Source organism: Agelaius phoeniceus, chromosome Z, assembly GCF_051311805.1.
Source record: "Agelaius phoeniceus isolate bAgePho1 chromosome Z, bAgePho1.hap1, whole genome shotgun sequence".
Lineage (NCBI taxonomy): Eukaryota > Metazoa > Chordata > Aves > Passeriformes > Icteridae > Agelaius > Agelaius phoeniceus.
The window spans coordinates 30,586,034-30,609,875 of NC_135303.1; the positions used below are offsets into that span (position 1 = coordinate 30,586,034).

At 39.9% G+C, this 23,842-nt stretch overlaps 1 protein-coding gene across 1 annotated transcript in view; it reads right to left on the bottom strand.

Annotated features, from left to right (window-relative positions):
• HSD17B4 (hydroxysteroid 17-beta dehydrogenase 4) overlaps window positions 1-21,033 on the bottom strand; it is a 62,883-nt gene extending 41,850 nt beyond the window's left edge. Inside the window, exons 1-11 of the mRNA XM_054652270.2 lie at window positions 20,860-21,033; window positions 17,970-18,023; window positions 13,761-13,868; window positions 13,173-13,232; window positions 12,000-12,021; window positions 11,857-11,903; window positions 10,991-11,075; window positions 8,067-8,254; window positions 5,572-5,663; window positions 4,942-4,966; window positions 3,210-3,338 (exon numbers count right to left, since the gene is read on the bottom strand). Coding sequence (XP_054508245.2) covers window positions 3,210-3,338; window positions 4,942-4,966; window positions 5,572-5,663; window positions 8,067-8,254; window positions 10,991-11,075; window positions 11,857-11,903; window positions 12,000-12,021; window positions 13,173-13,232; window positions 13,761-13,868; window positions 17,970-18,023; window positions 20,860-21,031 — 982 coding nt within the window. The 5' untranslated portion in view covers window positions 21,032-21,033. The remainder of the gene's footprint in view (window positions 1-3,209; window positions 3,339-4,941; window positions 4,967-5,571; window positions 5,664-8,066; window positions 8,255-10,990; window positions 11,076-11,856; window positions 11,904-11,999; window positions 12,022-13,172; window positions 13,233-13,760; window positions 13,869-17,969; window positions 18,024-20,859) is intronic.
• Between the last annotated feature and the right edge of the window lie 2,809 nt (window positions 21,034-23,842).

The window sequence follows — 23,842 nt, forward strand, 5'->3', positions numbered from 1 at the left end:
TGGTGAATCTGTACTGACTGTCTCAAATCACCTCCCTCTTCTCCATGACCTTCCCATGCACAGAGTTGAGGCTCACAGGATGGTAATTACCAACTTTCTTTTAACTTTTTTTTAACATCCAAGAAATACACAATTATACCAAAGGGTATAATTTTGGCAGAAACAAACCCAGTAGGAAACTTTTTAATTAACACAATTATCTTATTATTGCTATAGGGGTATTTTTTAAATTGTTGGACTAACAGTGAACTCTATGACCTTAAGTGTTCATCACCTCTGAATGGCCTGCTATTGTACAGCAAATCATTAGTAGAAAAAAGGAAAAGACTAAGCTGGAGAACAAAGGTTGAAAATAGTCACAACAAAGGGCATCTCTTTCCAAAAGTATTGATTTTACAATAAGGGGACATTGCATATGAACCATATCCGTTAACAACAGATAAAACACCACAAGTGTTTAAACCTTTTTTTAAATACATAAAAGGAAAGCTGACACTGAAGCTGGAACACTTCTCCTGTTACACAAATTCTTCATATTCACACAAAGTATGCATATGTATATACACACACACCTTTGATGTGTTTTACATTAATTTGCTCTATGTCAGACATAAGCTTTTAAGATGTGCCAGAAGTCAAACAATGAGAATACTTGAGTTATCTTCTGTAAATAGATAGCTTCTAAGAGAATTAAAAATGCACAAAAATTTCTAATAGCCAATAACAGACCTTTAGCTGGCTCACATTTTCACAGCTGAAGAGAAGTTTGAGACAGAGTGCCTCACCCATGTCATAGACACAATAAATTCTGCTCCCCCAGATAACAGAACACCACACTAACTTGTGCAAGAGATACTACAGAGTGCTGTGTACAGTATACAGCCTGCAAGACAGGGATGCCGGTCCTCTGCCTCTACCACAACACAGTCTGATTCCCTTTCTACAATAGGAAGAATTGGACAATTACACAAGAGCAAGTAGTACACTATGAAGGCAAAGAGAAAACAGTTGGGAGTTGCACCAACATGCAGTGCATGGTGCAACTGTGACCTACTGCACCCTGTACCATGCATTCAGAAGCTTCTGCATCACACTTAATTTGGTCTTTCTGCTTTATGTACAAAATACAAGCCTCTCTTATCAGTATCACTAAAACTGAAGCTTTAAAACTGAAGAGAAATTAGATTAGCATCTCAGATTTTTCTGAAATTAAAGATTTTCTGAAATGAAAGATTTTAATGTAGTAGAAAACAGGGTTTTCTACTACATTAAAAGCAAATACTTTATCTAATTCTTTTTTGGTTTTTTTTTTTGCTACTGAACTTAATGCTTAGCACACAAATGCTCTTCACAAAATCATATTACTCAAATTAGGGAAATCTGCAGGAAGAGTTTTAACTTGCAGATGTTAGGTATTGTACCTTTTCAACCTTTACTCTAATTAGTACTCTAATTAGTTTCCTTTACCTTCAAGCAATAAAGAGGACAATAAAGAATTTGACAGCAGAAGAAACTTCTAATAGAATTAAAAATTCTATTCAGCTAACGAGAATTTTCCTCAACCCTTATGCTGATTCTCACAAATACACAATACAACAATTAATGCACAAGTTTTTATTCAGTAGCTGTGGCTTGATTGCACTGCAAGGAAAAAGTTCATAACAGAATCTAAGGCATGGAAGATCCATGCCAATGTAACATTTTTGACTTCCTGACTGTAGAAACCTGCCATATTTTGTTGTAAGCACTTTTACTTGAAGTTCAAAATCTTCTTCAGTTTTTCCTCCTCATAGCATCAACTGGCAGATGTGAAATACCATATATAATGTTGAAGCAACTTTGAAAAGAAATCCCTATCTACAACACTTTTCTGCTAGCAGCCCATAAAAGTAACATAGCTCATGTGACAGGTCCTAGAACATATCAGAAGTGATAAAGCTAGAATTATGTTGTTATAAATACTATTCCATAGCAGAACTGAGAACATGTATAAACTTGCATACATTTGGAAACAGGATACCTGTAAGCCAAGGATCAGTAAGGTGACGTAGAACTACTGTTTGGATGGTTACATTCCCCAGTGTGCCAAGACATGAGGGAAAGGACAAAGTGCGCACTATGCTGGTTCTGGTAAAGGCATCTAAAAACATATCTTTAAGGTTTTTAACAAAATATCCTAATGGATTTTGGAGCCAATGGCTTGAACATCTACTGTGCATTTAGGTATCTTTGAAATCCAACAGACATTGTATATATGGATACCTTTTCTCCTCCTGCCCTGCACTCTTAAATGCTGGCAAGGAACAAGAAAAGTATACAAAGCATTGAAAGAGAAAATAATTTCAGTCACCAGCCAAGGGGGTGATGTGACCTAAGAACATAAGGCACAGTAAGAACTTTTTTGCTGTGATATATCCCACAACTTAACCAGAGCTTTTTGGTAGTGAAATGTTCACCAGAAACCAAGATTCCAGGACTGAAAAGAAAACACAATTTCTCTATTGCACTATGCTGTCTGCATGTCGGTGCAATCAAATACAACACTGTCATCAGTCTGACTCTAATGCTTACAATGACAATGATGTCACTTCTCCAGAAACTGTTAAGATAAATCTTAAAGCCATAGGTAACAATGTAGCAGTTGCTTTAGATTTGAAAGATTTGACCATACTGAAACAGAAAATTATTAATGTAGCACATTTATAAGAAAATTCATTAGCTCTGTAGATTTTGAAGTTTCAGCAAATGCCTGAAAGAAATCATTCTCTTCTAAACTTTGCTTACCCAAGCCATCCACATATACAGAACCAAAGCATAGTTTGGATTGGAAGGGATCTTCAGAGGTCAGCTAGTCCTAGTCCCCATCAACTCCTGAGTAGGGACATCTTCAAGTAAATCAATTTGTTGAAAGCCGTGTCTAACCAGACCTTGAGTATTTCCAGGCATAGGGCATCCACCACTCCTCTGGGCAACTCATGACAATATGTCACCACCCTCACTGTAAAAATCTTCCCTCTTATATCCAATCTAAATTGATACTCTTTTAGCTTGAAACCATTATCCCTTGTCCTACTGCAGTAGTATACATTTGTCCCAGCTTTCTCTTATTTCTCAGAGGCCTCCATAAAGTACTGAAAGGCTACAATAAGGTCTTCCAAAAACATTCTTTTCCCCAGCCTGAATGGCCCCAAAATTAAAGTCTCCCTTACCTTGGATGGTTCTGGGTTTGCTGGCATTATCAAAGTCACACACCTTCACCCATTTATCTCTCACTGCTTCAGGCGTCATTGGCTGATCCTTTCCCCTGACAATGGCACCCAAGGATCGCTCCCAGCGCACTAATGGGAAACATCAGCCAGAGAGTTCCAGTAACAAACAAAGAAGCTTTTCATTTCTTTATACAACTTTCCTCTAGGCCACTACCTTCAAGATGGTACAACAAGGGAAACATTTTAAGTACTCCAATGTAACTCACCAGTGTAACTTCCAGCTGGACTAAAAGGGCTCACTGCTTTAACTAGCATTTAGAAAGGGAACAGCACTCGTTTTAAGTTTCACTGAAGCTGTAACAGACTTTTTACTCTCCTGAAATACTAGTTTTAGGATTCTGTCTACTGAAAAGTTGCAGCTAGTATTCATCTACAGGCTTTCTCTTTTGACATGACTTTGACTACTACTGTTTAGGTATCTTCTGAAAGCATAGAAAACTACAGGGAAAAAGTGAAAACCACTTGTTAGCTGTAAAAGAACCTTAATACCAGTAGCCAGCACCTCTAAATGGTCTCTGAAGTTGTATTTCAATACAGTAACCTGAGAGAAACTGGTAAGGCCAGTGTGAAATTAGTTCCATAAGGATACAGACTTAGATTACTTGGATTGTAATTCAAATACTTAACCAGTCATGTTGGGTTTGCCATTAATTAGCAGAAGGCAATGAATAAGGCTATATTGGTACCTCATTAACAATCTGGTCTCATTTCAGTAACTTCAAAAATGGCCATTATAATGATGAAAAATGGTATTTTCTCTTGATCAAAGTGCAGATTTTCAGCTATATTAAAACCTAACTGCTTGTGAAGGGCAGCAAGACGTTTTGTGCTGCTAACCTGCTTCTTTTAATCTGTTGCCCACACCTCTTGGAAACACTATTCCAGTTACACAGAACACTTGCAGTTAATTAGAAATGTACAAAATTGTTATCAAGTTGGAGAAAAAAAATTAAAAGCAGAATGACTTCCTGAATTAAGAGCCCTACTTCCAACCCTCTGATGATACTCATGTAGGCTGAAAAGTTGTACAGTTCATGAAAACAGTGCTTATACTAGGTTCAATGGATTTAGGAAAAAAGTCAAGGCATCTCACACACTGAATATTTTTTCTTCTCATAAGTCCTCAGTATCTCCTGCAAGTTTTCCTGAAATTAGTATTTAAGTTGGTTACTGGAGTCACTAAGGAAAATACATGGGTAGCATAGCTACTGGTTATTTAAGAACACTAATTGCCTTAACATGCCTACACACTAGTATTTTAATAGAAGCATAAGTAATAGTGAAAAGTAATGAAAAACATGCCTGTTTATCAGCATATGATATTTATATAATGAAAAATTCAAGTTATCAAGAAAAGGCAGCAATGTACACTTAGCACCACAAATTCTACTTCAAATTATGCCCAGGATCCAAGAGTTGAAGTTACCTGAGCAGATTTTCAGTTACTGTTAGTTCAAAAGCATAACAATGCACATACCTAAGTCACCAGTTTTTCCCACATGAAGTTAAGGTTTTGACTTTTACCAAATATAAGCAGTTTTCTCAGAACCTTAGGCTTTTATTCACGTTCTTGCCTGAGTAAACAATGTCTTGAGCATATAGGTTAAGTCTAAAGAAAGTCTCAATGTGAATTCCAAAAAACAAGATCAATCCTTCAACATAAAGTACTTACATTTTCCAATCCACCCAGCTCCCACCTGTCAAGAAAAAAAGAATATCATCAGCTTAGGACATGTCACAAAGCAAAGCTGTGGTAATGCTGGCAAACAAAACTATACTCCAGAACAAACTCAATATATGAAGAATTTCTTAAGAATTTAAGAACTACTACTGGTTGTATTTAACAGTTTAGTTAAGCACCTGAATGTGATCAACATAAAACAGTCTCCATACAATATATGAGTTAGCAGTTTGATGCCAATACCTATAATGAATATCATAATTAAGTAATTACTCCTTCCTGCAAGCTACTTTCTATGTTAGAATGATTTTCAGAACAAAAATGCCTTTTGAATTTTGGTATCTTTTCAACCTTAAAAGCGTACATTGAGAATTGTAACAATCAAATTGGTAGCATGTTGAGCACAGACCAGAACTTGACTAAGCTGTAACTGCCTGAAGTACTTGTCAAATACTGCACAACTAGATCAATATTTCTTCTGTCTATGCTGAGTATGTATTTCACACATGGTCATTTAGTTTCAGCAAAAAGGTTAAGGCTGGACAAGATAAAACAACTGATATTGGGGGAAAGAGCAAAGGCAGGGAAGGAGGGAGAAGAAAGGAAAAATAAAAAAATTACCTCAAACAGACTGCCATTTTCAGCACAGCTCTCATGGCAAAGCCAAACTACTAAAGGAGCAACATATTCTGGCTTGAAAGCATCGACCAGATCTAGAGCAAATAGGAGAGGGGAATAATGAAATACAAATACTCTGCAGTTTCACCAAATTATTTAATCTAACACCCTCTTATGAACAGCAGAACCAGGAGAATTTTATCAATAGTGCTCTGTCATGAAAAGAAAGGACCAGGTAAATGAAACATTTGAAGATTCAATAAATACAAACATCTAGTGAGATACATATATGCTGCCTAAGCCCATGACATGGCTTCTCAGCCAGAGAGATGAAAGCCTGTTTAACTCTCGGGAACACTGCTACATGCTTTGCAGACTGCAAAGCCAGACAGCCTTCCTAAATTTCCACATGACAGGCAGCCTGAAACAAGGACAAGACAACTATACATAATCCTGATGGAAATTTACCTGAGTAATTTTCCTTTTAGTATGCTAGTCAACTATATAGACAAGACATTACAAAAATAATTGCAGCAGCTGATTGTTTAAGAATTATCTCATTTGGAAATGCTGATTTTTCTAAACAATAAAGAGAATTATCACCCTGCTAAATTTACATATCAATCCTATTTTGGGATTTTCATTGACACCTAGTACAATAGAAAGCTATCTGAAAATTGAGACATTGTCATGGAACAGTGTGGTTGTCCAGGCAGCTCTCATCATATATTCTATCCACTGTCTGAATATTAACTTTGCTCAATTTCCTTTTTCAGCTTTTAGAATATTATTCTTTCAACAGCAGTAGATATAGAGCTGTTCCTCATCTAAAGGTCATCAAGCATTTTCAATTACAGACAGATTTTCCAAGATGAAGAGCTAGGAAAGCCTATCATTTCAAGTACTTCTTTAATAGCAAAACTAAGGTAAACAGAAGTTCATTTTTAGAAGTTCCATAAAAGTAGAAGAAAGTCAAATTCCATTTAATATGGCATGTTGCAAGTGCATAGCAAACCCATTAGTCTTTTCCAAAATATTCTACTTTATGCCACACATAATTTAGTTTCAAAGTCTAGCCCTAAATTATTATTATTAATGCTTGCAATCCACTCTTAAAATAATTTAAAAATAGGTACTTGAAGTTAAAAAAAAAACCAAAAAACAAAAACAACCACACAAAAGATGCAAACTGCATTTAAGAGTTCTTAGCAAGAACAAGAATATGTGGGTCAAGTTGAACATACATAACAATGTATGGCATTGTATGGCAATGAAAAAGCATAAGTGTCTGCAGACATCTGAAGACAAATAGGAAAGTCCTGACTAAGATAACAAGAATAATTTGATGACCTCTGGAAATATTTTTAAGTTGTGGTGTTCAAATCTTTTAGGAGTATTTGAAAAACTGGACAGAAATTGAGTGAACAAGATAAGAAATATATCATCAGAGCTGTAAGTACCTTACAGAGAGATCAAAGGATCTCACTCTTCTTAAAATGACTAAGAAAGAAAATTCTGAGGTATTTTTTATCATCCTATGTAGATTAAATATCTTCAGAACTTGCCAGCTACTGTAATCCATTTTACATTGCATGCTTCATGTGTTCAGATCTTCTATAAACAATTCCAATAAATCACTGGAACTTACAATTTACAATTTACAAGATTGCTAGAGTCATGACCACCAGGATTATTTAGATCTAAACCAGGCTACTTCAGTCATTCAATCTGTGCCTAACATACAAAATACATTACTCTCCAATACCCTGTCTATCAGTCTGATGAATGTGATGATTTCCTCGGCTTTGAAATCTGCTCATCATAAGGGAAAAGAAGGTCAGGAGTGAAATGAAATAGGCTGATTCTAGAAGATTTTCTGAGAGCAATTTCTTTTAACAGACCTTTTTTTTTCCCCTCAAATTATTTTTCTTTCTTCTGGTCATTTGCCAAAGTAATCAGTCAGTGTATTTATCCTAAATTTACACTTACGCACACTTATTCTGTTAAACCTGTTGAAACTTTTAAAGATTAGTAGCTATGCAATAAAGAAAAATTAAGCAACTCAGTTTACTATGATCTCCTGCTGATCATGGAACCACTAAGTTCACACATGACATGTTGTGCAAAACCCCAGTATTTTGCAATTAGGCAATATTGTAACAAGTGCAGACACCTTATGCACATACTTGATGTCACATGTGATGAAACAAACAAGCCTTTCCACTAGTGTAGGAGGATCTTGGAAGAAATTACAATTAAACAGCCTTGCTACATTAAATTGCTTTTGCAAATGAGAAAATTTGCTTCATATCTTGGGGCAGAAAGTAAGAATTCCTCACAACAGACGAAGCAAATAAGTTGACAGTTCAAAGACAAAAAGATAGTAGGAAAAATGAACAGGTAGTACATGAAGTGCAAAGGACTTGCATTTTCTAAGAGGTAAGAGAGTTTGTTGTCCTTCAAAAAATACCAGTACATGTAGACCTTCTATTATTCACCTTGCGGCATGACAGTCTGGGTCAGCCTGGATCCAGCAGTAGGAGCAATGGTGTTGCAGTGGATGTTATATTTCCGCCCTTCAATTGCAATTGTGTTTGCAAGACCCAAAAGGCCAAGTTTTGCAGCACTGTAGTTTGCCTGACCAAAGTTTCCATATATTCCAGCAGCTGAGGATGTCATAATTATTCTTAAGGGAGAAGAGAAGAAAAAAAATTAAATTATTTCTTCAAGTTATTTGATTCTACACAACAACATTTGCCAGCTTTGGCATTATAGTCTCCATATTCCACAAAACCAATAAGAAAATATTAGTTGCTAGTTTTGCTAACAATCAGGTAACTAATGTTTGATGGATGGCAAACATCTCACAAATCCTGACACATTGTCAGAGTAGCAGAAAACTAACAAAGGCTTTCTGATTGATATTGCAACACTAGGAAAGACATTCTGTGACACTAGGTCCTGTATAGAGAAAAATAATTTCATTTCTATTTTCATTTCAGCTGGTATTATTCTCACAACTAATAGGAGATTTCAGCACTCAGAATTACTTGACCGAAAATTACCTCCTTTAATATTAACTACCTGGTAATATCTGAAGATCTGTTCTGACAGAATTCACATTCAAAGAATTCTAATATGCATAAAATGCATGACAGAAGAAGACAGGAAAGGAAAGTCTTGTTCTTTGCTATTCCCATTACTGCTTTGGAGGTGACTGAACTGCCCACATGAGAGCTCTAAAACCACTGCAGTTCACAGATGGTTTGAGGCAAGAAAATGCTGTGCTGCAGGTCATCTCAATTCCATAGAAATGGGTCTACACCTTCACTTTTAAAGGAACCCTGTTATGGTTTGACACTAGTCAAATGCCACAAAGGCTCCTTGCTCACCCTTCCCTGCCAGAGCTGGGCAGAGGAGAGAAAAAAAATTAACAACAGGTTCGTGGTATGAGATAAGGACTGGGAGAAAACACTCCAAGGGTAAAAGAGGCTCAACTTAAATGTACGAAGTGAATTTATTACTGAGAGATACAGAGAAGTATAATGAGAAGTAGATAAGCTCTTTTCTTCCCTCAGTCCCTCCCTCCCTCCCACCAACACCACAGGCAGACAGGGCATGATGGTTTGTTCAGTTATCACAGAGATTTTCTTCTGCTGCTCTGGGAGAGGAGTCCATTCCCTGTGAGTACATGGGGTCCCTCCCACAGGAGACAGCTCTCCCTGAAATTCTCCAACGCGGGTCCACTTCTCACAAGCAGCAGCCATACTGCACCTGCTGCAAATATTGAGTCCCTCCCATGGGCAGACGGTCCTCCCAAAACTGCTGAGACATGGGGCACTCTTTCCATAGGGTGCAGTCATCCAAGGACAGGCTGCTCCAACCTGGAACAAGGGTCCCCTCTCTCCACTGGGTCTCCTGCTGGATCACAGCCTCCTTCAGGCATCTACCTCCTCTGGCATGGGCACCTCCCTCATGGGCTGCGGGTGGATCTCTGCATCCCCCATGGATCCCCAGGGGCTGCAGGGGCACAGCTGCTTCACCATGGTCTCACCACAGCCTGCAGAGAATCTCAGCTCTGGCACCTTCTGCTACTCATTCTACACTGATCTTGGTGTCTCCATGTTGTTTCCCTCACATGTTCTCACCTCCTCCTCATCGCTGGGCAGAAAAAACTGTGTGTCCTTTTGTTTTGATTTTCTTCTCCAATCTGGTATCACAGAGGCATTACCATCACCTCTAACTGGCCCAGCCTTGGCCAGCACCATGTCCATTTTCAAAGCCATCGATGGTTGGCTCTGCTGGACACAGTGGAAACTTCCAGCAGCTTCTCACAGGCCCCTTGTGTAATTTCCCCACTACCAAAAACCAGGCCATGCAAAAACAACACAAAGCCTTATCAGATTCTGTTGAAATCTACTTGTAAACACACAGCATAGCTGGGATCAACATATATTTAACTTTTTTTATGTGCTTCACTGCCAATAATCTAATGTTTTTAATCTAAGTGAAGAGAAGTATTGCAAGTAGTGGTTCAATATGATGAAGAAAAGCTACAAACTCTATACAAAGCATGCATTCTGCAGATGGACGTGTCTATCCATAAACTGCAGAAGCAGTACCACTGTCATTTGAGCAAATACAGAAAAGGATACATGGGAAACATTATCCTAACTGGATGCAATTCTAGAATTAAGCTGTTTTTGAAAAAATAATTTAATTTTCAACTCCCAGACTGAAGGCTTTTGCTATCCTCACAGTTCACTTCCCTGGATGAGAATAAATGTTATTTAGGTCACAGGATTAGAAAATAGCCACACAGTTTTAAACACGTGGGTATGGTTAAGATTAATATAATCAGTGCTTTGACAAGGTTTTTGATAAAATCACAAAAATGGAAAAAAAAGTCTGATTTCACTGCACTTTTTTTAACAGTAATACATACTAAAAACATACTAAGAACACTCCCATAACTTTTAAGACAAGTACGTTTGTCCAAAGGGTTAAAACTGGCAAACAAAGAAAACTCATGACAACTAAACACCAAAGAAAAAAATCTATGGCCTACGAGCAGAACTGCATGTACCAGTCATTTGAATAAGAAGGAGCAGAACAAGAGTCCCTCAAACTGCAGTAACACACAAGTAACAAACATTTCTAACCAGTCCTCATTAATTGACAAGGTATTTTTACATAGTTACAACTTCTGTTTGGGAGAGCCAGAAAAATACATTTAAATATATTGGAAAAAAAACTTCAAACATTTGGCTGAGGAAGTGGAAAGGAGGTACAGACATTTTCACTGATTTTGCTTCAACCCTGACAAAGTGAAAGAAAAGAATGCAAGACTCCTTCCCTGTTTGGGCATGCATCAGTTTGTTATACCCTACTGAAAAATGCAATACAGAACACATATTTTTACCTGCCAAATTTCTGATTTTTCATATGATTCCATGCAGCTCGGGTTACCAGGAACGATCCCCTCAAATGAATTCTGTGAATTATATCTAGAACAAATTAACATCAGTTTAGTAATTCCAGGATTTGTCTCCCAGATTGAAATGCACCATATTTCTTCTTCATGACAAAAATGTACTCCCTTCACACTGTTTTTTTGTTAGGGTTTTTTTTTGTTGTTTTTTTTGTTGTTGTTGTTGTTTTGTTTTGTTTTTTGTTTGTCTTGACAGACCACTTTTCAGTACTTGCCTGAACATACATTGATTTATGAAGGGGCTGCCCACATATACCACCTCTTTAATGGCCTCTTCCATACAGAATTCAAAAGCATTCAAAATTCCTGCACTTCGACTCAGACCAGAAGTACAGAGACAGACTATCTTTGTAAAGTCTCCTCTACTGACTTATCATCATCTATCACCTCAATGAAGGTTTTGCTTTTTCTTCTGTCCCTTGGCACATCAGTTTCCTTTCCTCTCTGCTTAGTTCTGGGTCTTTTAAGCCTGTTTAGTATTCAGCCACTCAGTGCTGGCAATAGGAATGTTGTGCTCACAAAAACTATTGTGTGTAATTCACATGGCTCTTTTTCTTACTGCATTTGGCAACCAGGAGTGGGAAGAACAGCCCTTCTTACCCTTTGGAACTACATATACCTACCATGTGTTGCAGCACAGACCTGGTTTGCACACTGAACACATGCAGTGTTCCACTAAGCTTGCAGGGCAAAAGGTAAGCCTTCCCTGTCTTTTCTTTCTTGTTCCCGTGGGAGGGATGTACATGTCATCTTTCGCACAGAAAGAACATTTGGAAGTTGTTTTAAAATCAACTCACCCCAATCTTCATCACTTATCCGAACAAAAGAACGGTCTCTCAGGATCCTAAAATGCGACATTAGGAAAACAAAACAGATGTAAGATCAACATTTGTTTACACAAAAAGGACAGTACACACTCAAACAGGACAGGTATACTCACCCAGCATTGTTTATAACAATATCTGAAATAAAAAAAAGGTAACTAATTCAATGTACTGATAAAAATACAAGCTTTCTATTTTTCTCCCACTTCCAAATATACACACACAAGAACACTGGACATATACATCATATTACATATTATACATATTACATATTCAGTAGCTCCTTGTCCTGATTAATGAATTCTATCCTTGAACAAATATTATAACATAAAACTTTTGGACAGGCAACTCAACCTGACAGGGACCTAAATGGGACAAAGCCTGAAAAGCAGGCATAGCTGTGAAGTGCTGGCTGCCTAGGAATCCAATATCTGCAGGATGCAGCTATCCTGTACAGTTTTGAAGCCTGCTTTGAATTTCAGAATGCCCCAATTATGCAGTTTATGCCACCACCTTTGTTGCAGTAGCCCAAATGATAACTAGAGGAACTACAGAGTCTCAAAGCTGATAAAGTGACCAGGATCATAACAATTTCTTGTCAGATATTTAACTGGGTTCCTGTTGGCCTTGTTTATGTGTACTTTAAGCCATTTAACCCTGAGTTTAATTCACCAAGTAATTTCAAATAGTGGAAATCACATGGTTAAAAAGAACTTTAATTGTTAGATAAAATACCTTAGGGTTTTCTTCTTTAATTTCTGCTAATGCATGTTGACCTTAGGTAAGCAGAAGAGCTTAAAACCATGAAATGTTGCTTTCAGCAACATTATTTATGCTAATTCTATGCAGCCAGTTATAACACTTCATAGACTTCGTGCTTTGTGACAGAAATTGTTAACCATTATTGAAGTTCCAAAATTCTGAAGTGTAGGAAAATACAAAATATATATTAAGCTTTACACCTCTGTTAAAACCACAAAAAAAAAAACAGAGAAACCCAAAAAAAACCCCAAAACAAACAAAAACACCAACAAAACCAAAGAAAAACAAACAAAAAAAACCAACCAAACAAAACCCAAAGAAACAAAACAAATAAAAAACCCAAACAAAAGTTGATAATTTAGATTAAAAGCTGTAAGCTCCTTATTCAGATTTCACTGACTACAGGAATCAAGAATTGGTGAGTACTACTGTGGTCAAGATGTATTTCATACACAGGTTGTCAATTGCACTGCTTATAATGGATTTGCACTTGTAAACAATTTTCTACATGAATTAAGCAACCGTACCTATCCTGCCAAAAGCCTCAAGAGCTGTCCTCACCAGCTTTTCACCATCTTCTACGGAATCTGTAAGAAAAAAATACAAATTCTCAATTAAAATTAACTGGATACACTGTACTTCCAGGATATTAACAACTAATTCCACAGAGCTAAGAAAAATAAAGTGTACATAGCCCCAGTGAAAACTAAATTCAAATCCAGCCGTTATCTGCATGTGGCCTAAAGCAAATCCCACACAGCAAATCTAAATGGCACAACATTTGTGACAGCAAGAAAAACACAAAGCAAAGCAAGCAAGAACTATCCATGCCCATTTAGCATCTGAAGACTGCGGATGAATGGCTACTTAATACTTCAATGTTAAAAACTGAGATAAAAGAGAAGGGCATTAGTAGACAAATCTTAATTAAATGAGGCAATTAATGCACCTGCTTTTAGCATCTGTCTCCCCACCCCACATGGTCTCACACCTGTTTAATGTATATGTTAATGGTAAGCTGGCAGTAATCTTTCACTAGCAGCATCAACTTTTCATTTAACATGTCCACTATTCCTACAGATAAAGCATTACACTCATCTGGACAAATAACATACCATAATTGGGTACTGCTTTCCCTCCTTTTGCTCTGATTTCATCAACAACTTTGTCAGCAGCTGAGGAGCTTTTGCCATATCCTTTAAAATCACCTCCAAGATCATTCACTGTGCAGGAAAAAGAAATGAAAATTTTGTTGTTAGCACTCAGACTTCATGGTCTGTCCTTACCTCACTATCACACTGGAGGTTATAAGGAATATTAATAAAGCCTGCCGCATCTAGGATCTTACTGAGAATCACAGATGACAAGAGAAAAATAGTAGGACATATGACTAATTTTTTTAAAAGTAGTGCAACATACATTATCCCTTTTTCTTTAAATAGCATGGAAAACAGAACCTTTTTCCACCCCTCCATCATGTATTTAACTTGCTTGCCCTGCCCAGGCTACCTCTGTAATTGTGTTGAAGTTCAGAGATAAATATCTAGATTATACCCCAATCGCAGGCAATTTATTCTAGTCTCTAACTACTGCATGAACCGAAAACAAGACTTTATTCCTGTTAATAGAGTTGCTAAACTGTTACTAGTCAACACCATCATAGAAGAGACCCAGCGGTCTGAACAAAGTGAGAAGTGCCTGCTCTGGAGCTTCAGATCCTGCCCACCAGACACACACAGCTGGTCCAGGCTGCTCTCCACAATGGGACACACGTCACTAATGGCAGCTGGAATGTAATGTTGCCACACTCTGCTGCACTCCTGCACATCCCACAGCCTCACAGAATTACCAGGGGAACAAAAACACTCCCAAAAAAAATCCCATAAAACATTGTATTTGGACAAAGAATTTCAAAAAATTGTAATAAGTTGTTTAAATGGGTTCAAAATGGAATTGCAAAAAAGCCAGAATTGACTGAATTTACATGCAACACTGGTATTCTGCTAAACAGTCTTTTGCTATGGTGAATTCCAGCTTTCTGCCTTCTAATTTCTAAACTCAAGAAGCCAGACAAACTAAAATATGAAGGATATTCTTGCTGGTCTTGATGAAAAGCAGCAATTGCCAAGTCTGTTGTATCATGACAAAATGAAATAGACCCATTTTGTGCCTTTTTTTTAACTCTGTGTAAACAGGAACATGGCTCGCAGGACACACCACAAAATCACTGTATTATCCAGATCAAGAAGCCTCATCTGGAATCCTATATTCAGCTTTGTGTGCAGCACTTCAAGAGAAATGTAGAAAGACGGCAGAAAATTTGTGAGTAAATAAAAATGCCAAAGTCCAGAAGAAGCGAGCATCAAAAGAGGAGGGACATGTCAAAAAAACCAGAAAAAACAACCAAGCATAAACAATCAAACGAAACACAAAAAATGCCCAGCCTTAAGCAGGAAGTACAAGTACCTTAACACTGATGCAAAAAACAACGGAGACAAAAATCTCCAAGCTAACAGATCAATAGGTAACAATCCAAACGTGCAGGAAACAGAATTCAAGTGAAAAGAATTAAGGAAAATTTCTAAGTGTAGTGATGTGTTAGGATAGGCAACGCAGGCAGACTGCTCAGCCTGCAACATCCATGGTATTAAAGGAAAGCGAATCAGGAACAACACCTGGGAAAGAAGAATTTGGGTGGTAAACATATACAAAGTATTCAGTCCTGTTAAAGCCTTACAACTCTCTACCACAGACAAGTTTATATATGCTTATCCCACACTTCAATAGTAATTTGTTGACAAAAATCTAATTAAATATTTGGTAAAATTTTCAGAGGTGGTAAAGTACCTTAGGCTGAGCACAGGCACTAATGGAGTTGAAACAAAAATGAGTATACAAGAAAGAGTTGAGCTATTATAGGCCTTAAAAATAGTAACGCCATGACTGTGAGAGAACAATGAAAAAAAGCCCCTAACAACAAAATAGAGAAATAACATTACTTTAGGCCCAAGGTTTACATCATGCAATTTTCAGCTGAAATCACGCAGTCGAAAAGAGCCAAAGACTGTAGTGGTTGTGGCAGAGCATAGCTATAGTGTCAATCTTGGAGAAGAACTCCTCTAAGGCTAGCTAGTGTGTCATAGAAGAGTAGCAAAAGCAAATCTGAAGAGTGAAACAGTTGGTGCAGAGCACCTGACATCTACAGTACAAGTTTTTTAAACAGTAAGCCAGCTGATTTCTTGTGGTATTCTGGTGTCACAAACCAAGCACACATGAACAATGTAGGTTCATGAACAGTGCTGATAGATTGCATCTTCCAGTCTGTTTTTTAAAGGACTCATGCAATTCAATACCATTTCACTATGCAAACAAAAATACAAATAGGATACATACCAGGAGAGATGCTTCAAAAGCATGACTCTAAACTAAAACAGCAACACAAGAGCCCTCAGAGAGACCAGAAGAAATGGTAGGTCTGGAGATGACACAGGATGCAAGACAAAAGCAAATCAACCCTTCTTTGTCCTTTCAACTTTTCCTGATGAGAGGCATCAAGGAGATAAAGAATAACAAAAAACAGTGGTAGCAGGCAGCCTCAGGGTGATGGGAAGAGAGTTTTCCACCTAGGTAGCTCTTGTCAATTTAACCACACCAACAGCAACTCACTCAATAGAGATGCAGGACTGGACAAAGGCGTCATGTTGGAGCCTACTGTTATTCTTCCAACTACTCAAAATATTCCTCCAGAGTATTTGATCACTGGTCTCAACATAGCTTCATTTCCATAACTTATAAAAGGGAACTTGTTTTAAAGAGACAAGGCAGCTATAAGCCTCATATCTGCCTGAGTTTTATAAAACTAAAGATTTATACAAGTAGTTTCTCAACTCTTTGAAGTCAGAATTGTAAGAGAACAAGAGAAACAAATACAAGCATGTAGAGGTAACACTGCAAGAGAAGCTGAAGTGTGGTGAAGTTTCCAAAAGGAAACAAGTAGTTGCCCTTACAGTCAATTCTTAACTTACTGTTTAGTTATTACACAATAAGGGCAAGAGATAAAGGAGCATTAGCTGTGGTCAGGCAATAAAATACATTTTCTTTCAGATCATTCTGGAAAGTAAGACCACCACCATCTACAGAGAGTCAATACAAAATATTTGGACTGCTTTAGTGACATAATTTTTGCTAAATAAGAACTCAATGTGAATTATTCACATCCATGGTAAATATAGCAAGTATCAAAGAAGGCAATTAACAGAAACAAAATAAGAAAAAACAACCCAGATTTTTTTTAAGTTTTTTTTAAGTCTACATACATACTCATTTTCAATCAATGATGTAAAACCAAATAATTTTCATGAAATTTTGTAAACTGAGATTGGCATTGTCATTAGAAAACTACAAACAAAAACAGCGAGCAAGGTCTTGTCCATAAATCTCTTCAAGCATTTAATCTTGAATCATCAACAGTACCTGTACAAATTCATTCATAGGCAGCAGAGGTAAAAAATCACAGAACCTTTTAGGTTGGAAACATCTGTAAGGTTAAGTCCAACCATTAATGTAACACTGCCAAGTCCAGGAGTAAACCACATCCCTAAGTGCCACATGCAAACGTCTTTTAAATACTTGCAGAGATGGTCATTCAACCACCTCTCTGGCCTGTTCCAGTGCCTGACAACCCTTCCAGTGAATAGATTTTTCCTAAGAGCCAATCTAAAAATGGCAATGCTGATTGCTGGTGAGTACCCAAAATATAACTTAACCTTCAGGACTGCCTTGTGATACAGCATTTTTCACAACTAAATATGCCCTGCTAATGTTCAACCAAGGAACTACAAAACCACAAGAAATTACTGACAGCTACCTGGCACTGACACCTAGACCAGACGTCCCATGAGCCACAGAAAGAAACAATGCTTTGAGCTACATTTCAGTAACTTCTTTCTTGAGAGAAAGTACTATAAGATAACATATTCACAAATTCAAATGGTCATATTGGAAGATTCTGAGCAGAATTTACCTAAGACAACACACTCTCTGGCCACAGATTGCAGTAAAAACTTGTATGCATAATTGGAAGTTAAATCAAGAAATTATCTGACTCAAACTGGCTTTCCAGCAAAGGTAAGCTCTAGGACAAACTTGGGCAACTTGTTTCATAAGAAAATAAAGCTTAGAGGCAAAATTAAACAGCAAAAGATAAGACAGAAAACCATTAAGTAACAAAGGTTACTGTCAAAAAGGGCATGGACTGTCGAATGCAAGCTATGTGAAAAGGCAAAGGTTACTGTCTAGATCAAGTTAGTAAAGATAAAACTTACCAACTACTGAAGCTCCTCTTTCAGCAAAAGCCAGAGCATATGCTCTGCCCAAACCTAGTTTAAAAAAAAGAAAAAGTTAAAAACAAGAGTGAATTTGTTTCCTGGATCACAATTCAGACAAAAGCTACAAAAAAATGAACCGCGTCAAGAAAAATGCACCAATTCAAAACAAACACCTTGCAGGTTCAAAGCATTATTTCCCCCAGGAGCTCAAAGTCTTTTATAAGAACAAAATATAAAAGTAAACAAACAGAAAAACAGCAAGTAAAACTTCCAGTCAAGAGAAAAAAAAACGCAAACAAGCCATGCTTACTCTTCGTTACTGGATTCAGCCGAAGCATCTGGGAAAGCTGTATGCTGCTGAGTTTGTGCTTGTGATAGAAAAATACATTTGAAAGGAAGAACCTTTAATGTCCTGAGGTAACACTGAAGAAGGAGGGGATGTTTCAAGTTAATTAATTACGCACTAAGTGAATAAGATACTTTCCTAGTTAAAGTTAAAATTTGAAAAAGAAACTGAACAAAATTTAACTGTGACTGAAGATATATTGACAAAATCATTTGGATACAAAGGAATGCCTAATACCTCAGCTAACCAAACAGATACATAGTTTGCCTGTCCTAAGAGAAGACTGTAATTTCTGCACTACAAACAAAAGCAAGGGTCTTAAACCTTCACTCTGGCTTAGATTCTAGTTGTATTTGGCATTCATTGCAATAAATGATTTACAGATATACTATCCACTGTAGCAATCAAAAGTTGTTGGGATTAATGGCACTGATCCTTTTTTTATTCATTTAAGAAAAATGGAGATTGGAATGATCAAAAAATCATCAGTCAGAAGAAAGTTTCTCAGAATACAAACAATATCTCTTTGCATCTCACTTGGACATTCAAAGCCACTTCTCAAAAAAAAAAAAAAAGGAGGCGAAAAATAAGAATTGTATATACTGTGTTTAAGTGTACTAATTTCACAGCAATAAATTGAAAATTTCCTTAAGACTCCCTTAGGCCTCTGCAACCAAGAGCTTCACATGTGAGGTGCATATACACTCAACTGCTCATATAACCCAAGTCCAAGAAAACTTTTTTTTTGTTTTGTTTTGAAAAGCCACTGAGAAGTGAACAACTGAGAAATGCACAAAACTCAGGCCATGCTATATGAGCTCGTCTTCTCAACTGCTAAGCAAGGACTGAACATTTAAGAATCAAAACTAACCTTAAAAAAACAAGATAGGTTGACTAAACAATGTCCAACACAGTAATTCACAGAAGATCTCCCCAAAGTGAAAAGAAACACTTTTCAGATATGTGCATATGTGCAAACAGGTATGACTTTGACACAAACTAGTGATTCAGATGTCTAAATAAATTCCCAGGTCTGATCTGCTCACCAGCATCCAGCTGAAAAACAATATTAGTAATGCAATCTAACTACAGCGATGTAAATTAAATAAAAGCAAAATGAGAACTAATCTGTAAATAACAGGTCCTCCCTTAATCTTGGCTTAAATTTAATCAACACCTACTGAAAAGCTGTTGTGAAATAAAACATACAAGAGGAATTTTCTCTATTAACAAACCTTTTTCAGTCTAACCCTATGAGTACAAGGATCACTGTACACACACTTACGACATGAAACTTTTACTCAGTGCAATACTTTTTAGAAGCTTTGTTACTGCCACAGTGACCTTGTTTTGCTATTATGCAAGGTCTTAACCTGTTCTTCAGTGAAACTTACTATATAGGGAAAAGGCCACAAACATAGATATGGTAAAAGCACAAAAGCACCATTAAAAAACGTGGTCTCAATCATTATCAGGTTGGTCACTTTCAGGTGATGTACATAGACTGTTCAGTGCTTTCCAAAACTACTTCTTCACAAGACATCACTTAATCTAGGACCCCAAAATGACTCCGCTGGCAACATTCGGCTCCACAAAATGAGAGCAAAACTCCACTGTGGGGAGGGCAGAACCTTTTCAGAGTATGGTTAAACAAGTTTCCTAAAGAGCTCATCACAAACACAAACTTTGCCTCTCATTCATCCACACTGACAGCCCGTATTTTTGCTCAACCACCAGAGTAGGCAAAGGCCAAAGCATGGACGCAGAGAATGAAAAAAAAATAATCAAAGGGGGAAGAAACAAATAACAGAAACACCCAAACAACCAACCCACCCCACGCCATAACAACAAATACAAAAACATTTCCTGGCAACACCAAGCATTCCACGTTCCCCGGAGGGCTCAAGCCTGCAGACCACCAACAGCGCAGGGCCAGCCCTGCTGCTGGCAGCGGTCTCTCCCTGCCGCTCCCCGCTGCCCGCAGGCCGGCTCCCGGGAGCAGCGCGGGCCGGGCAGGCAGCAGCGGGTGGGCGGCTGCCGTCAGCAGCCCCACACGGGAGAGCCCTGCTGCAGCAGCACCCTGCCAAGCCACAGGGGTCACACGCCTCCGACGCTACGTCCAAGGCTCAGGTGGAAGGGATTAGGGTACCAGGACAGCGCTTGGAGGAGGACATCCACTGCTGGGAGGGGCGCAGCGGCGCTGCTCCCCGCGTGTGTTCAAACAGCAGAAAAGCCCCACGTTCGGAGGGGTTCCCAGCGCGGGCAGCGCCGGGCCGGCCTCGGACGGCAGCAGGAGGCACGGCCCTGACCCCTGCACAGCCTTGGCACGGCCAGAACGGCACGGACAGCACTTCCCCCGCAGCCCCGCTTCTCCCCTCTGCGGAAACAACCCGCTTTTCCCCCCCGAAGCCGGACCGGCTGCCCCCGGGACACCTGCCGGGGCCGCCGGCAGCGGCGGCTCCGCGGAGCCCGCACCGCCCGGGCTTCCCCCGAGCAGTTCTGCCGTCTCCCGTGGGGGCGGAAACCCCGGCCGGCGCTCACCTCCTCCGGCGCCTGTCACCAGCACCACCCGCCCGTCGAACCTCAGCCCCGCCGCTGCCATCGCTCCGCTCCGCTCGGCGCCGCCCGGCTCCACTGCCCGACCCCAGTGCCCGGCCCCGACCCGCCCGCAGGAGGGACAACACGGGGCGGGGAGGTGCGCCCCAGCGCGCATGCGCCAGCACCGCAGCCCGCTGGGAACTGTAGTGTGCGATGGGAAGGGGAAAGGGACGGGGCGGGGAAAGGAAGGGGCGGGGAATGGAGGGGCGGGAACGAGGGCAGGGAAGGGGGGCATAGGAAGGAAGGCATAGGAAGGAAGGCATAGGAAGGAAGGGGGAAGGAGCGTCGAGGGAGGGTTGTGCAGAAGAATGGAAGGGATATGATGGGATGGGATTACGAGAGGAAAGGAAAGGAGAGAGAGGAAGAGATGGGGAAAGGAAGGGGAGAGGATGGGCAGGGGAAAGTGGTGGGGAAGATGTGTGCTAATGTCTTTACAAACAATTCAATGCACAGAAGTATGGGTGTTAACGTCTTTGAAATCGTTCTTAATGTCGCTATTAACTTCAAACTGCAGGTTTGTTGCAGAGCCGGACAGCTCGACTCCTGAAATAGACAAGGGTCTGCAATAGCTTGTGTTTCTGAGCTTTGGATAAAAGGAGGCTGTGCCTTCCAAAACTTCGAGAAATCCCGCAGGTGTGTGCCCCGGTGAACTCTACCCCATTATTCAAATAAAGTTGCAGGACTCTTCTGTCTCCTTTATGGACACTGGTTTTTCATAGTGTGATTTTCCATGCAAAAGGAAGGAATGGGGAATGGAGGAGAGGGAAGGGAAAAGGAGAGGAGAGGAAGGGTTGGGGGAGGTGAAAGGCAGGGAATGTGGAAGAATGAAGGGAAAGGAAGGGAGAGGGATGGGTGGGGAAGGGATGGGGAACAGAGGGAGGGAACGAGATGGAGAAGACAAGGGGAGAGGAAGAGATGAGAAGGGTAAGGAAGGGATGCAGAGCGCAAGGAGGGGCTCGGGATGGAGGCAGTGGGTCCCAGGATCAGCTCTGCCTGGCCCTGCTTTCCCAGGCTGGCTGCTGTGAAGGATGGGAAGGAGCGAGCTGTCCTGTCCTGTCCTGTCCTGTCTACGTGCCCAGCGAGGCCATTGCTGGGCTGGATTGTGAGATCCTTGCTGGATTGTGAGGCTACCCTGGTGTAAGACATCCTGCCTCCGTTTAAAGCTAATCTACAATTACTTCTTTTATAGTAATCTTGTTCATGGTGTGCAATTTTTCTGTCCCTCTATTTACAGTTTCCCAGTGGAAACATTGCTTTCCCAGAGCCCTGGGAACTCTGTTGAGCAGTGAAAGTGCAATACAGCATGCTTTCTATGCCCCATGGATTTTGGCTGCCCATGGGTAGAGGGCAGCGCTGGGTGCAGGGACCTGGGGCCTGCAGGCAGTCCCAGGCCCAGCACAGCATTCCCACTGGATCCAAAGGATCCACCATCAGGCACAGCTCAAACCCTCAGAAAGTCTGCCGGTGGTGCCTCTGGGAACGTGTCTAAGAAAATATAAAAGGCGTTTTGCAGCAATTGTGGAAGAGTGGGGAAGCTGAGGGAGAAGCAGCCCTGCAGACACCCAGGCCAGTGAAGAGGGAGTGACAGTGGGTGGTCCAGCTCCAGAGTCCCTGGAGCCCGTAGAGAAGACACCCCATGGAGGTTCACACTGGAACAGGTTTGCTGGCAGGACTTGTGATCCTGTTGGGGACTGGAGCAGCCTGTTCCTGAAGGAATGCATGCTGTGGGAGGGACTCATGCTGGAGCAGGTCATGGAGAGCTGCAGCCTGTGGGAGTGACCCCATGGTGAAGCGAAGGAGAACAGAGTGAAGCACAAAGAGTAGCAGAGTGTGTTGTGTTTACTTGAACAAGACCATGGGTTAAGTACGAATATACACACTTAATCATTATATTATTGCAGGTGTTGTGTGAGACAGTGTTATTCAGAATGTAATTATTCTGGCATTTCATAGGGCCAATGCTTAAATCTAGGGGCTTGCACAGGGAACAGAGGATTGTAAGGAATGCACAGAATTATTTTTTCAGGAAATCATCTACAAATTCCCTCTGCACAGATAAACTTTAAATCATTATTAACCTTTCTTGTAAACCTAGGATTATTTCTGCAGCTAATAGAAAGAAAAAATGGTTTTGCTGCCTGGTTATCTTCTTGGCTGTAAATGCCTTACTGTCTACATTGAAGAAAGGTGATAGTTTTCTGAGTGACAGCTATTTGGAGACTTCCAAAATAGAATAAATTATAATTTCTGACCTCAAATAATCTGTAGCATTCACTCCTTTAGAAACAGTAGGAACAGAGACTAGTGGTCTATGATTTTATAACACAGTTCGGCTTGCAGGGGTTTGAAAGCTTCAACTGCAACTTACACTGTGGGCACTAGAGTGAGCCCGTGCTACGGTAAGGCTGCCCCAAGTGCCCACATTCATAGTACCACCCACAGGGAAACTACTGGAAACGACAGGGGAAAAAAACATTTCTGAAGGCAGCCAAGGAAACTGCATCAGATAAATAATCTACAATCAATCACAAGCTTTAAGTGTGGGGGAAAATTCTTGACTGTGCGCAGAAACAACCCATTGCACTGGAGGTGTTTTTTTCTGTCACAGCACTAAATACCCTTACAACTAATTAAACTTCGGAAGTTTGTCTATGTCGTTTGAGTGCAGCTCAGTAGAAGAGCGAATTGCCCAGCAGAGAGAGTCCCGGTGCAGCTGGGTGTGTTTTGCAGAGAGAATATCGCTGATTGTGGTTTGGCTGTGCTGTGCTTGGCAGCAGGAGGAGGCTCTTTCCTGGGGGGGAGGAGGGCAGAGCGGTGAGTCAGATTGCAATTGCCCTTCCTGAGGAAGTAACAGATTGAGCCCTTAACATCTGTGAGCTTTGGTTCGACCTCAACACTCAACGTTTTGTTTATTGTTGCCACAGTG